Source organism: Leopardus geoffroyi, chromosome E2, assembly GCF_018350155.1.
Source record: "Leopardus geoffroyi isolate Oge1 chromosome E2, O.geoffroyi_Oge1_pat1.0, whole genome shotgun sequence".
Classification (NCBI taxonomy): domain Eukaryota; kingdom Metazoa; phylum Chordata; class Mammalia; order Carnivora; family Felidae; genus Leopardus; species Leopardus geoffroyi.
The window spans coordinates 8,318,991-8,332,167 of NC_059335.1; the positions used below are offsets into that span (position 1 = coordinate 8,318,991).

General features: G+C 55.5%; 2 protein-coding genes across 9 annotated transcripts; one reads left to right on the top strand and one right to left on the bottom strand.

Annotated features, from left to right (window-relative positions):
* Window positions 1-643: 643 nt before the first annotated feature.
* On the bottom strand, window positions 644-7,098 carry BCL2L12 (BCL2 like 12). 3 transcript variants are annotated; one of them, XM_045441873.1, is made up of 7 exons: window positions 6,987-7,098; window positions 6,230-6,344; window positions 5,873-6,015; window positions 4,928-5,014; window positions 4,748-4,839; window positions 2,590-2,877; window positions 644-860 (listed from the first exon to the last, which is right to left on the bottom strand). In XM_045441873.1, the coding sequence occupies exons 2-7, from the start codon at window positions 6,334-6,336 to the stop codon at window positions 810-812; spliced, it is 768 nt and encodes a 255-aa protein (XP_045297829.1). In that variant the 5' UTR covers window positions 6,337-6,344; window positions 6,987-7,098; the 3' UTR covers window positions 644-809. The 3 variants fall into 3 exon arrangements, with proteins under 3 accessions (XP_045297829.1, XP_045297830.1, XP_045297828.1); XM_045441874.1 differs by lacking the exon at window positions 2,590-2,877; XM_045441872.1 differs by having other exon boundaries at window positions 4,748-5,014.
* Window positions 7,099-7,178: 80 nt separating this feature from the next.
* On the top strand, window positions 7,179-12,677 carry IRF3 (interferon regulatory factor 3). Of its 6 annotated transcripts, none has more exons than XM_045441860.1 (8): window positions 7,179-7,375; window positions 8,247-8,419; window positions 9,299-9,470; window positions 9,556-9,626; window positions 10,297-10,489; window positions 10,588-10,965; window positions 11,794-11,909; window positions 12,420-12,677. In XM_045441860.1, the coding sequence occupies exons 2-8, from the start codon at window positions 8,255-8,257 to the stop codon at window positions 12,585-12,587; spliced, it is 1,263 nt and encodes a 420-aa protein (XP_045297816.1). In that variant the 5' UTR covers window positions 7,179-7,375; window positions 8,247-8,254; the 3' UTR covers window positions 12,588-12,677. The 6 variants fall into 6 exon arrangements, with proteins under 6 accessions (XP_045297816.1, XP_045297818.1, XP_045297817.1 ...); XM_045441862.1 differs by having other exon boundaries at window positions 7,185-7,415; XM_045441861.1 differs by having other exon boundaries at window positions 7,195-7,255.
* The last annotated feature ends 500 nt before the right edge of the window (window positions 12,678-13,177 follow it).

The window sequence follows — 13,177 nt, forward strand, 5'->3', positions numbered from 1 at the left end:
CTCTCCCCGGCTCACACACTCTACCTCTGAAAATAAAATAAATCTTCAAAAAAAAAGGGTGGTGTTCCGGGTGCCCCGTGTAGGAAGATCATGGCTTTCATTTGGAAATAGCTGGAAAGGCTTCATGGCCATCAACACAGGAGTAACTGGAATGCATAAATCATGCAACAGGAAAACAAAATGTAATTAGCTGGAATCATATCTGTAGATATCCTCAAGTCTGCAAGTATGATCAGGTGACAGACACTTGTAGGTACTCCAAAGAAATATTTCTAAAAAGAATGAATTGGCTCTTTCCTCAAGTTATAAGCCAGACAGAGAGAGAGAGAGAGAGAGAGAGAGAGATTTGAGCCAAATCTCCTACTTATTTATTTTTTGAAAGTTTATTTATTTATTTTGAGAGAAGAGAGAGACACACACAGCGCGAGTGGGGAAGGGGCAGGGAGAGAGGGAGAGAGAGAGAGAATCCCAAGCAGGCTCTGCACTGTCAGCACAGAGCCCGATGAGGGGCTCAAAGTCACAAACCACGAGATCTCATATGACCTGAGCCCACATCAAGATGCTCAACAGCCTGAGCCACCCGGGCGCCCCCAAATCTCCTACTTACAACTCCAGTTCTCAAGATAAAGGACAAACCATTGAATACTTGAAAAAGTCTTTAATGTGAAAAAATTTAAAACAATTTCTTTTTGGCAGAAACAGGCAGGGCAACCCACCCCACAACCCTGAGTGGAACAGGAAGGTTTGGCAAAGCACAGGAAGAGCATAGAGACATGAGGTCTAATCTGTAGCAGCTTCTGAGGAAGATCTCAGTCCAGGGGTAAGTTCAAGTCCACGGGTGAGATGGCCAGGATGCCCTCCTGGAGGGGAAAAGTGGAAGAACCCGTGAGCATTCACGCGAAGAGCCTGCCCTCCATTCACCATGGCATCTATGCCAGCCCAACGGGAGCAGAGACAGGGAAGGCAAGGAACCAGACAGGGCGGGTGGACAGGGATCCAAAGAAAGGATCAGAGACCCCTGGGTGGATGGGGACGGAGTCCTAGAAAAAGGGAAGGAAAACAAAGCCCCAGAGTGGAGAGTAGACAGAGAGACAGGGAACAGAGACTCAGAGAAGGGGAACAGTCCTGGGGTTTTAACAATTAAGAGCCTTGGCTTTGTGTCAAAGTCCTAATTCCCATCCTCTGCATGAGGGACTTTCCCTGAGTCTCCATAAAAGCAGGAAAAAATCCAAATCCCATGAGGTGGTTGTGGGGATTAAGTGGAATCATTCCACTAAAGTCCTTGGCGGTGCACGAGGCCAAAAAATAAAAACAATTTCGCATAACAAACAAGCTTCGGCACCGAGCTCCAGACACGGGTATCCACTGTCCCCTCCACCCTCACCTCCTCCCTGAGCCAGCTCAGTCACCTACCTCCTCCGAACTCCCTAGAACTCCCTACTTCCGGCTCGCCCTCTACAGTATTCCCCCAGGCGGCCGCCAGAGGGCGCAGGTTAACACCTAAGTGAGCTCGCGTCCCTCTGCCCGGAGGGCTCTAGGGGGCCCCAAGCTCACAAGGCCCGGCAGGATCTGGTCGCCCCTTCTGTTGTCATCCCTTCGCTCACCCTCCTGAAGCGTTACTAGCCTCCTCTCTCTACTGGCTCCTCAAACACATCTGGCCAGCTCCTGCCACTCTGTGAGGCAATGGTTACATTCTGAGAGCAGGGCACACATCGTTCTGTCACTGAATCCCCACAGCCAAGAGGTAGGTAAGTGAACGGTGCCCGTTGGGCAGGGGCCGGAGGGGGGGGGGGGGGAGACTGATGCTCAGGTAGCTGGGGACAGTTGCCAAGGTCACACTGCCAGCACACTGGAGCCCAATCCAGCTCTGAGCCTGACACTGGATTTAAAGCAGTGAGTAAGGTTGCTAAGATTCCCGGGTCTTGTGAAGCTGATACGTCAGGGGCAAGAGAAAACAACAAATAAAAGGAAATAATAAGTCAAACAAGTGACTTCTGCCATCTGGAAGCAGCTGTCCTATAGAAGGAGGTAAAGCAACAAAGAAGGAAAGGAAGTGGGTGGGAGGGTATGGAGGTGGCCGCAGCTTTAAATGAGGACCCAGGGAGGCCTCACTGCGGGTAACCCCCGAAGGGAGCAGAGGAAACGGAGCAGAGGAAACGAGGCAGGGGGCTATCCAGGCAAGTGCATTCTGGCAGGCAGTGTCAGAGAAGCAGTCACCAGGTAATCAAGCAAATGCCTACAGGGTGCCAAAGATGATCCCATTTTAGCCTTGATGATAACGCTCTGGGACAGGTACTTCTACTCTCCCCGTTTGACAGATGAGGAAACCAAGGCCCAGGAAGGGGCCTTACTTGCTTCCCACTCATAACTGTTAACGTTTGCCAGCATGGTTTAAGCTAGGCATGGGGTCTGCACGGATCACCTACTACTGGTGTACACAAGGCGCGCAATGGACACAGAACAGATGAATAGTAGGGCTCCGAGAACACGCGTGAGGTCTGAAAAGAAGGCGAAGAAGCCACCCCCCTACCACACAGACACAAGTTACAAGTGGGTAAAGGGAGGCCAAGAGAAGCTTTGGCAGCTCACCCAGCCCCCGTGGGCCTGGATCCAGGGCGCGAAGCTGTGCACGTGCTCCACGCTGAGTCCGGCCAGGGTGCCCCCCAGCCCGGCCACGCGGCGGCTCAGCTCCATGGCCAGGGCCAGGCGGGCCAGGGGCTCCGGGGAAGGCGGAGGGGGCCCAGGGCAGGGCAAGGAGGGGCGTGCGCGACCGGGCAGAGGGCTGCTCTCCCGGCAGGAGAACAGCTCCACTAGGCGGGCGAAGGAGCCCGCGGAGAGGCGGGCCAGCTTTCCGCGCAGGGCGGGGTCCAAGGCCAGCTGTGGGGTGGGGAAGAGAAGAGGCCGGGTCTGCCTCGGTTGTGCCCCCGTGGCCAGCCAATAGGAGGATAGGAGGCGTGGCTTCTTGAAACGAGTGCGTTTGCTACTAATAATGTGAGCCACGCCCCATCCATCACATCAGCCAATCATAAACCAGCCTCTGACCTCGGCCAAACCACTCCTAGGAAAGTGGACGAGAAGTTAAGGCAAGGCCTGGACAGCCAATGAGGGCCAAGCCCCTCTTAGCCGAGTTCTAGAATGTTAATCTTATAGCCACGCCCCCTTACGGGTTCCCTGAGAGCACCTGAGGCCAGGCTAGTGCCTGCAACTTTGCCTTCCACCATACAATATTACAGGATTATACACTGCCCAAGTTCCTGAGCCAATCAAGGTCCGTGACAGTCATAAGCCAGACCTCCTCCGCAGTCATTTCCCTTCACATTCTAAGTCATGCCCCTCTATAGTTAACAAGGGCTTCAGATTTTTTAAGTTTTATTTTTAAGTAGTCTCTACACCCAAAATGGGGCTCAAACTCACAATCCCGAGATCAAGAGATGCATGCTCTTCCGAATGAGCCAGTCAGGCGCCCCCAGGGTTTCAGATTTCAGACAGCCCTCTCCAAACCAACCCCCCTCCCACCACCATACAGTCCCTAACTCCTTAACTGGTCTCAGTCAGTTTCAGAGATCTAGTTTGGAATGGCCACACCTCTTCTCTCTAGGCCACGCCCCTCTGGCGATGAATGCAAACCAGTTTAAAACACTACCCTGACCCTAACTAACTGTCGCTCAACACGTAGTGGAGAAACTTAGCACGTCTGACTCCATATTGCTTCTATTTCCCTTACTGCTGTGACCTTTAATTTAGAAACTTCTGCTTAGCCCTGCACGTAGGCACGTTGCAGCTAAGATTTGCAAAGACCATATTTTACCCGAAATCTGCCTCACCATAGGAGATAAGGAAGGTACCTACAGGGGTCCCTGGGTGGCTCAGTCACTTAAGCATCTGACTCTTGATTTTGGCTCAGGTCATGATCTCACAGTTCATGGGTTCGAGCCCCGTGTGAGGAGCCTGTTGGGGATTCTCTCTCTCTCTCTCTCTCTCTCTCTCTCTCTCTCTCACATCCTCCCCCACTTGTGCTCTCTCTCTCTCTCTCAAAACAAATAAATTTTTTAAAATTTTTTAACATTTATTCAATTTTGAGAAAGAGACACAGAGCATGAGTAGGGGAGGGGCAGAGAGAGAGGGGAACACAGAATCCGAAGCAGGCTCCAGGCTCTACGCTGTCAGCACACAGGCCGACGTGGGGCTCGAACTCACAAACCGTGAAATCATGACCTGATTTAACCAACTGACCCACCGAGGCGCCCTCAACTTTTTTTCAAAAGGAAGGTACCTACAGAAATGACCATGCTATGTATGAGATTTACAGGAATGACATGACCAGTTTCCTGTACACAAAGATCAACTGACCAAGGACAAAAAACAGTTACACAACCTCCCTCCATTATCTACAGATGTCAGTCACCCTTTGACTCCCAACCCCCTCCTGCTTCCCCCCCAATCCCAACATAAAAGAGACCCAATCTCATGCTGAGGGAGATTGCTGTTTGGGTGGGTAGTCTGGCCGGTTTGCTCCTTTTCCAAATAAAGTCACTTTCCTTACCCCATATCTTGCCTCTCGACTTATTGGCCTGTGGTGCTGTGAGCAGAATGAGTGTGGACTTGATTGCAAACCCTTCACTGAAGGCTAGTCCCACCCTCTCCTCACTTGACCATCTAAAGAGAATACAGATCCAGCTTTGGATCCCAGGGCCCAACCATCCCGCGATTCCTATCTTAGCTAAGGGTGGAAGAGACCGCCCATCACCTTCTGGTTGATGACGTCTGCCTCTTCCTCCAGCAGGGCCACCAGCTTCCGCAGCAGGGCTTCCTTCTCTGTGGGTGGGGGACCCTGTAACTCTGGGGGGACAGAAGAGAATTCGGCTGGGAGCAGAACTCTGCCAACCCTTCCACCCTCCTCCTTCTCCAGGGCCCCTGTGTACCTCACCTGGGCTAGGTGGGGATCTCAGTTGCTCTTGGACCAGCTGTTCTAGCCGCTGGGCCACCAGAGCATAGAAATCCGGAGTAGCTGGGCCTGGGGTGAAAAGAGCCAATGATGGATCTCCGGGACATGGGGAAGTTATGGATTCTCTCCGTGTCCCCGCCGCCTTGCCAGGTAGCAATGATTTCCATTTCACAATGGGGTAAACTGAGGCCCAGTGAGCACACTTGGCAAAAGACCTTTGTACTTTCCATTTTATGGTGTCCCTCCCAACTGGACTGAGAATGTTAGAGCTGAACTAGACTTTGAAGATTATCCCAACCAAGGAAAGCAAACACAGGGTGCTCCAGCTATTATCACTCTATCCCTTGCTGGTTTCAAGTGTCATCAGCTGGTCACAGGACTCTTCTCCCCAGCTGCGAAATCCTTTTCAAGCTAGCTCTCCCAGTAGCCATTACTAGTCTATCCAGGCTCACATGCGAGAGGAAAGAAACCTTCTGGTTACTCTTGATCAAGTCCAATGACACCTCCCCCCACTCCCCTCATTCCTACTTTGCTAGTGGAGAAAAATAGGAGCAAGGAAGAAAAGGAATTTCTCAGAGACCTGTAACTAAATATCCAGGGAATTGTGTTTGAATGCCAGGTCTCCTGCCTCCCTACTGGGGATACTGGTGGGCTACAAAGTCCTAGGGAGAGGGAAGCATGCATGGAAGGAGAGAGATAACAGATAGAAAGGGACCAAAAGTTCTCCTGAAGCCAGCTCACAGAATGGACAGACAGCAATGTAACTGGGGGCAGGGGGAGCACAGAATGGTGAGGGTAGTCCCCCACTCAGCTCCCCCTCTGAGCTGAGTGATCTTGGACTAGCTCATCCTTTCCATCCTTTCCAGCTTTAAGAATCAAAGCTCCTGGCCCTGCCAGTTCATGGGTGATCTAGGGAAAATCTCTTACCAGGCTCTGAAACATAGCATGGGCGGAGGGGCAGGGAGCAAGGCCGAGGGGACTCAGGGGGAACTGCTCCTCGCCCCAGGGGGCAGGGAAGACATCTTCGAAGACGGCTCAGGAAATCTGTTGGCTCCTCCTGGGCAGGACTCCTGGGGAAGGGGACCTCAGAGAGTGACCCCGGAGGCTCCTTGCAAGCAGCCCCTTTTTCCTCCCACTGAAGGCCTCTCACGGCAACCCCAGGGACAAGGAATAGAGCCAGATATAAAGAGAGGGGAGTAAAGGCAGGCTGAGACCAGGCGCAAGAGTCAGAGGGGGCCCCGCCCCAAATGCAGGCCCCTGAGGGAGGAGGGCAGCTCCTCTTACCTGGGTGGGGTTGGAATGGGGGACCCGGCGGCCTCACCTCGCCTAAAGAAGGCCGCTAGGACTCTCAGCGTGTCCTCCCGGAGCCCCAGCTCTTCCGAGCCTGCCATGGGGGCACCTGTGAAAGAGGGAGCTGGGGGATGGACTCCAGGGTTGCACTGCATTGGAGGATTGGGGCCCAAATGCCTAATCCCTGAATAAGGAGAGGATCAGGACTCGTGAGTCCCCAAGGGAGGAAGGGGCCGAGAGTCCGAATTTCTAAGTCCTTTAGGGGAGTTAGGGCCTGGGGACCCAGATTCTCGAGTCCTCAGAGAGAAAAGAGGGATGAGGAGGGAAGACTCCTTGATGCTTGGAGAGGAAGAGGCTGGGGACCCGGATTCGTGGGTCTAAGGGAGGAAGGGACTGGGAGCTGGACTCTTGAGTTTTCGGAGAAGGGGGATGGGGAATCTGGATTCTTCAGTCTGAGAGAGAAGAGAACTTGGGGCTCCGACTTCTGGGTTCTGAAGGCAGATACCAAGCTTCTCAAGCCTTTAGAGAATCGGGAACTACGAATCCCAGCAGGCTTCATGGCAAACCTTCCCCTCGTTCCGCGCTAGCTCGCCGCGCAGCCGGCCTGGGAAGTGTAGTTCCACTATCTGACTGAGGCTGGCATCTTGGGGACCCGGGACGCGTGGATGTCGGGGAAGCGGGACTGAGGTGCCCGCTCCTAGATCCCGGCCTCTCCCCTCCTCACCCCAGTCCCCGCGAACGTTCGGCTTACCTGGTGCCGGGAGCCGCCTCCCCCTCCTCCTTCAGTGGACTTGCGTAAACTTTTAGAAGTTCAACTTTCCCGCGCCTGCGCAGTGGGTCGGGTTGGTGCCGGCTCTGTCGCCCAAGGGGCGGTGCGCGGGATGCCCACCTAATTTGCATGTGACGTTCCCAGCATTCCCTTGGCCGGAAGACCTTAAAAGGTATGGTTGGGAAGGGGTGGGGGGGACGTCCGGGCTCTTGGCGCCGCCTCTGGCTCAGGAGTCTGTCAACCATCTGAAGGTAAAGTTTTTATTTCGTGAAATCGATAGAAAAAGAAAGGGCCACTGCTCTGAAGCTCAGCTGACGAGAAGGAGGGTGTGCAGCTGCAAGTTCGAGAGCTATCGGACCCCAAAAGCAGGGGTGGGTCCTAGCACTCTGCGCGCCGAGACCCTCTGCGTAGGTAGCAGGGCGGGGGGCGGGTAGCTGGGGAATTGGTGACGTCCGGAGTGAGAAATGGGTGAAAGGATGGGTCTACCCTGATAGCACAGAGGGGCACTGTGTACTCCAGGGAAAGTGAAGCAAAGAGGAGAAAAAGTGAAGCAACCCGGTGCTGGAGGTCGGCTGTAAAAACAAAACTAAACAAACAAACAAAGAAAAGAAAAGAAAAAAGTAGCGGGGCGCGGGGAGGTTGCGGAGATCGGAGGCGTCTGCATTAGGGGATGAAAGGAAGAGTGGACCCTGAAAATGGAAGGCAGTCCACTCTATGAAGTGTGTGTGTGTGTGTGGGGGGGTGCCCTAGAGGAGGGAGGCTGTTTGGGGGGGGGGGGTGTGGATGGAGGGTCTACGATGGAAATGGGGGAGGGGCTCTTCTGCGGGGGAATTGTAGGAGAGGTCAACAACAGGGATAAATACGGGAGGTAGAGATCTACAAGTGAATAGCGTCTGCACTGAAATAACTAGGGGAGGCTCTACCTTGGAAGTGGAGGTGACTGCGTTGGGTGATGTGGGGGAGGGGAGAGGAGAAAAGGGTTTATAACGGAAGAGGGAAGGTTCTACGCTGGCGGAATTGAGGAGGTAGAGGGCCCGGACAGAAGCAGCTAGAGAAAGGAGGGGGGCGGGTGTCTCGAATTGGGGAGCCTCTCCGGAGGATGAAAAAGAAGGGCTCTTATGTTGTACCCAGGAAAATATACGTGAGGGACCCTGCACCGCGGTCCCGTGAGAGAGAGAGGTCTGGGTGTGGCACCCTCAGGCCACATGGGCCCCCAGCCCACAAACTGCTCTCTAAGCGCAGGCCGAACCATGGGCACCCAAAAGCCGCGGATCCTGCCCTGGCTGAAGTTGCAGCTGGACTTGGGGCGGCTGGAGGGGGTGGCCTGGCTGGACGAGAGTCGCACGCGCTTCCGCATCCCGTGGAAGCACGGCTTGCGCCAGGATGCCCAGCAGGAGGACTTCGGCATCTTCCAGGTGAGTGAGCTTCCCGGACGCCCGAAACCCCGAGCTGCCAGCCAGGCGGGATGGACTCCCAGGGGGTGGAGCCGGGAAAGCGGGGTTAGCACGCCTGTGATCGGCCCGAGCTGACGCTGGCAGTTGGAGGTGGGTGGAGTTAGGACAGGACCCGGCCGGGTTATCGGTGCCGGTGCCGGGGTTATCGGTGTCGACCGCAGGCAATGTTGGAGCGGCCAGTTTCCGGGAAAAGAACCGGAAAAGCGGGGTAATTTCTCGAAGGAAATGCATCCTGGGGGATTCAGAGCTCGCAGAGGGCGGGGGGGGGCTTGGTCATAGAATTCTGGGGGCGGGGCTTGGAACCTTAGAGGCGAGACTTGGCCCCCAAGCTGAGGTGATGCCCCACCAAGTTAGAATATACCAGTGGTGCGGTACCCCGGGTTAGAGTGTGAGGGGGCGGGGTTATTACAGGGTATCCTGGGGCAGGTTGGTGGCAGAGTTAGACACCCAGTAGGACCTGGAAGTTTGGCTTAGAAAGCAAAGGTTTTCAAGGCGCCTGAGTGGCTCAATGGGTTGAGCATCAGACTTCAGCTCAGGTCATGATCTCGAGGTTGGGGAGTTCGAGCCTCACATTGGGCTTACTGCTGTCAGCACAGAGCCTGCTCTCCCTTCCGGGTTTACACTGTCTCTCAAAAAACAAAACAAAAAAGTAAAACATTAAAAATTAAAAAAAAAAAAAAAAAAAACAAAGGTTTTCAAGAAGTGAAGATAGGGGACCTTGGGGTGCAGAGAATCCAAGGGTTTAGGGATGGAACCTTGCCAGGTTAGAACGTGCCAGGTTGGAACGTTGGGGCAGGGGGTCTTAGTCACCCTCACTATCCTGGTCAACTGGATCCCCAGGCCTGGGCCGAGGCCAGCGGCGCCTACACTCCTGGAAAGGATAAACCTGATCTGCCCACCTGGAAGAGGAATTTCCGATCGGCCCTGAACCGGAAGGAGGTGTTGCGTTTAGCCGAGGACCGGAGCAAGGACCCCCACGACCCCCACAAGGTCTATGAGTTTGTGAACTCAGGTGTGCCAGAAGTGGGGCTTCACGTGGAGGGGTGGGATTTTGAGTGTCCCCAACACCCTTCTCCACTTACCACCTTCCTTGACAGGAGCTGGGGACTTTCCTGAGTTGGACACCTCTCCAGATACCAATAGCAGATGCAGTCCCTCTGACACCCAGGTCAGAACGCATCCCAACCCTCCTGCCCTCCTGTCTCTGGCCCGTCTTTCTCTCTGTCCCCACGGCCTTGTTCAGGCTTCCTTTTCTCCCCCTGGACCTTCGCCTCCGTCTTCCTCCTGAGCCTCCCTTCTCTCCCCTGCGGTCCATCCCCAAACTGAGCTAAAGCTGACCCTGTCCCTCCCCTGCTCATAGCCCTGCCATCCTCAGGAGAAAATTCCGTTTTCACCAGGCATTTAAGGCCCTAATATACCTTCCCAGAGTTTCATAGCTTCCCTTGCTATTTAGGGTACCCTCAGCCTCCCGGGAACCCAGAACCACCCTCCCCTTGGTCTTGCTGATGTCTGTGTTGGGGCAGGTCCCCCTCTGAAGTCGTGTCCAGCCTTCTCTGCCCAGGCCTTGCTTGCACAGGGCCAGATCCTGGGGCCAGATTTAGCTACTCCCCTTGGGCCGGCAGTAGACCCAGCATATACCAGAGCATGTATTTTGCCATTCTGTGCCCACGGTTGTCTCCCACCCCCCACCCCCAGCTGGAAGCCCCTTGAGGGCAAAGCTCAGCTGTGACTCCTCTCTGGGTCCCTACATTGCTGGGCACAAAGGCCTGGTCTATATGGCGTCTCCAGAAAAGGCTGTGGAAATGCCTGGGTCCTTTTCTTTTTTTCCTTCTCTCCAGGAAGACATACTGGAGGAGTTACTGAGTGACATGGCCTTGGCCCCATTCCCAGATGGGGGGCCCTCGAGCCTGCCTATGGTCCCTGAGGAGACCCCTCCGTTCTTGCTGAGCCCCAGCGTAGACATCCCTGCCCCCTGCCCAAACCTGCAGCCCCCGGAAAACCCACTGAGGCGGCTGTTGGTGCCTGAGGAAGGTGAGCGCCGACTGTAGGGTGGGAGGGGCTGGGGCGATGGACCCCCTTATGCTCACTCAATCCCCCTCCCCCTTCATGTCGCTGCTGCCGCTGCTCAGAGTGGGAGTTCGAGGTGACTGCCTTCTACCGGGGCCGCCAAGTCTCCCAGCAGACTGCCCTCTGCCCGGGGGGCCTGCGGCTGGTGGCGTCAGATGCAGACCAGACACTGCCTGGACAGCCAATAATCCTGCCAGACCCCGGGGTGTCGCTGACGGACAGGGGCGTGATGGGCTACGTGAGGCGTGTGCTGAGCTGCCTCGGTGGGGGGCTAGCTCTGTGGAGGGCGGAACAGCGGCTCTGCGCCCGGAGGCTGGGGCACTGTCACACGTACTGGGCCTTGGGCGAGGAGCTCCTCCCTGACAGTGGCCACGGGCCCAGCGGCGAGGTCCCCAAGGATGAGGAAGGAGACGTGTTCGACCTGAAGCCCTTCGTGGCAGGTGAGTGAGGCAGGGCCTTAGCTCTGCTGTGGAAAGAGCGTACCCCAATGGTTCAGAACTCTGAGGTCCGGAATGGAATTCAGAGGACTGAACTTCGGCCTGGGGCAAAAAGACTGGATTGCTGTCGGGGAAGGGTCTCCTCTGCCTGGAGCCGGTAGGCGGCCGGGGGCGCGGCGTGCAGAAGTGCTCAAGGAATTACCTGCCACAGTCATCACGATCACCAGTTATTACCACTTACCAGGATAGGGGGCCAGAGAGATGCAGGAGAGAGAGGTCCTTCAGAGCTTTGCTGTCCGATAGATAATGTCTGCAGTGCTGGAAACGCTGTGTGTGTGTGCTGTCGGGCGTGGTACCCGCTAGCCGTGTGTGGCTACTAAGTACTTAGAGGGGGCCAATGCAACGGAGGAAGGGGCTTTTAAATGTTGACTTTAATTAGTCACAACTTAAATGTGAATGGCCACAGGGGCTACTGGCTCCTATCAGGAGAGGGTGGCCTTGGGGGGTTGAAGAGCAGTTAAAACTGCCAACCACCTGGGCCTCCAGAATCCTGGAACGTCCCTGCGGGAGCGCGCTCCTGTGGGGGGGTGGGGGGGGGGGTGGGGGATGCACATCTTCCAGCCCCACCCCATGGGAGGAGGAATGTTTAAGATTGTGCCACCACTGTGGGGACTCGGCCCAGATCAGCGGCCATCTGGTCATGGTGGTGTAGGGATGTTGGGCTTCAGGTCAGGGATGAAGGTGAGGCTGTTTGTTACTCAGGTCTGGGGGGCAGGGAGGGGGAAGGGGAGGGTCTTCTTCCCATGCCTCACTAAGCTCTCGGGCCTCCAGAACTGATTGCCTTCATTGAAGGAAGCGGACACTCACCACGCTACACCCTCTGGTTCTGCGTTGGGGAGCCATGGCCCCAGGACCAGCCGTGGATCAAGAAGCTCGTGATGGTCAAGGTGCTGCGGGCCTGGGCTCCTGGAGCTAAAGGGGGGGGGATCTTAACAAAGGGCAGAGGAACTACAAGTCCCAGAAGCCCCTCTGAAAAACTACAACTTCCAAGAGTCTCTGCAACCACCAGATTCTCATCCAGAGGAGCTTCTGGGTGTCCCTCTCTTCTCCTCACCCCTACAACCTGTTTTGAACTCTCGAAACCATGTGGAAGTCGGTGGACTACGAGTCTTCACAGTCTCTGTGAGGAACCACAGCTCCTAGGAGTCCTTCTGACCACAAGCTGCTCAGCCCTAGCTTCTGGGAACCCCTCCAGCACCTCGGCCCTAAGAAACTTCTTGGACCTCTGGTGGCTGTGGTTCTAGGGAAAACTACAGCTTCCGGCAGCCCTGGGCCAAATAGTTCACCCAGAGTTACAGTGTAGGGGCTGCTGGGAGTTGTAGTCCACTCAACCCTACCCCTGCCGGTGAACCGGGTGGAGTGTTTTCCCTGACCGGTTTCCCCCCCACTTCCTCCAGGTTGTTCCCACTTGTCTCAGGGCCCTGCTGGACATGGCACGGTCAGGGGGCGCCTCTTCACTGGAGACCACCGTGGACCTGCACATCTCCAACAGCTACCCACTGTCCCTCACCTCGGACCAGTACAAGGCCTACCTCCAGGACCTGGTCGAAGACATGGATTTCTAGGTCACTGGGGAGATCTGACCCCTCACTCCTCATGGATGATGGCCTCTTGTGCCCTCACCTTGGCCAATAAACTGTTTCTTACCACTGTCACCACTTGTGTGTCTGGTATTCAGGGTCTCCGGGCTAGCCCTGACGCAGGCCAGGCGTTATTCCTTCTTAGGGCATCAGCTGACCCCTCTGTGCAACCCACAACCCAGATGCTCACTGCCCAAGGACCAGACACCGCGGGGGCAGCTGATACAGGTCACCTCCTTTCCCCTTCCCAGGGACCTGGTGAGGAGGTGTGACAGTCAACTCCGTTTTAGAGACCAAGACACTGAGGCTTGGAGAAGAGCAAAAGTCAGACAGTAGGAAACACAGGACGGGTTAGAAACCAGGCCGGATTCCAGGGTTGCTGCTCTGCGAGGGAGGCCCCAGGGCAGAATCTAGAACCTCTGTCTCGTTTATAAACAGTTCAGGCCCCTGTCCAGTAAGCAGAGAGCCTTGTCCTGTTGGCTGGGGGCACCTTGGGTCCCCTCCCAGCTCCTGCCAGGTGACCTCTGGCCCTGGACTCCCTGCTGCGTGGGGCTGGAGCAGGCAGTTGTAAAGGA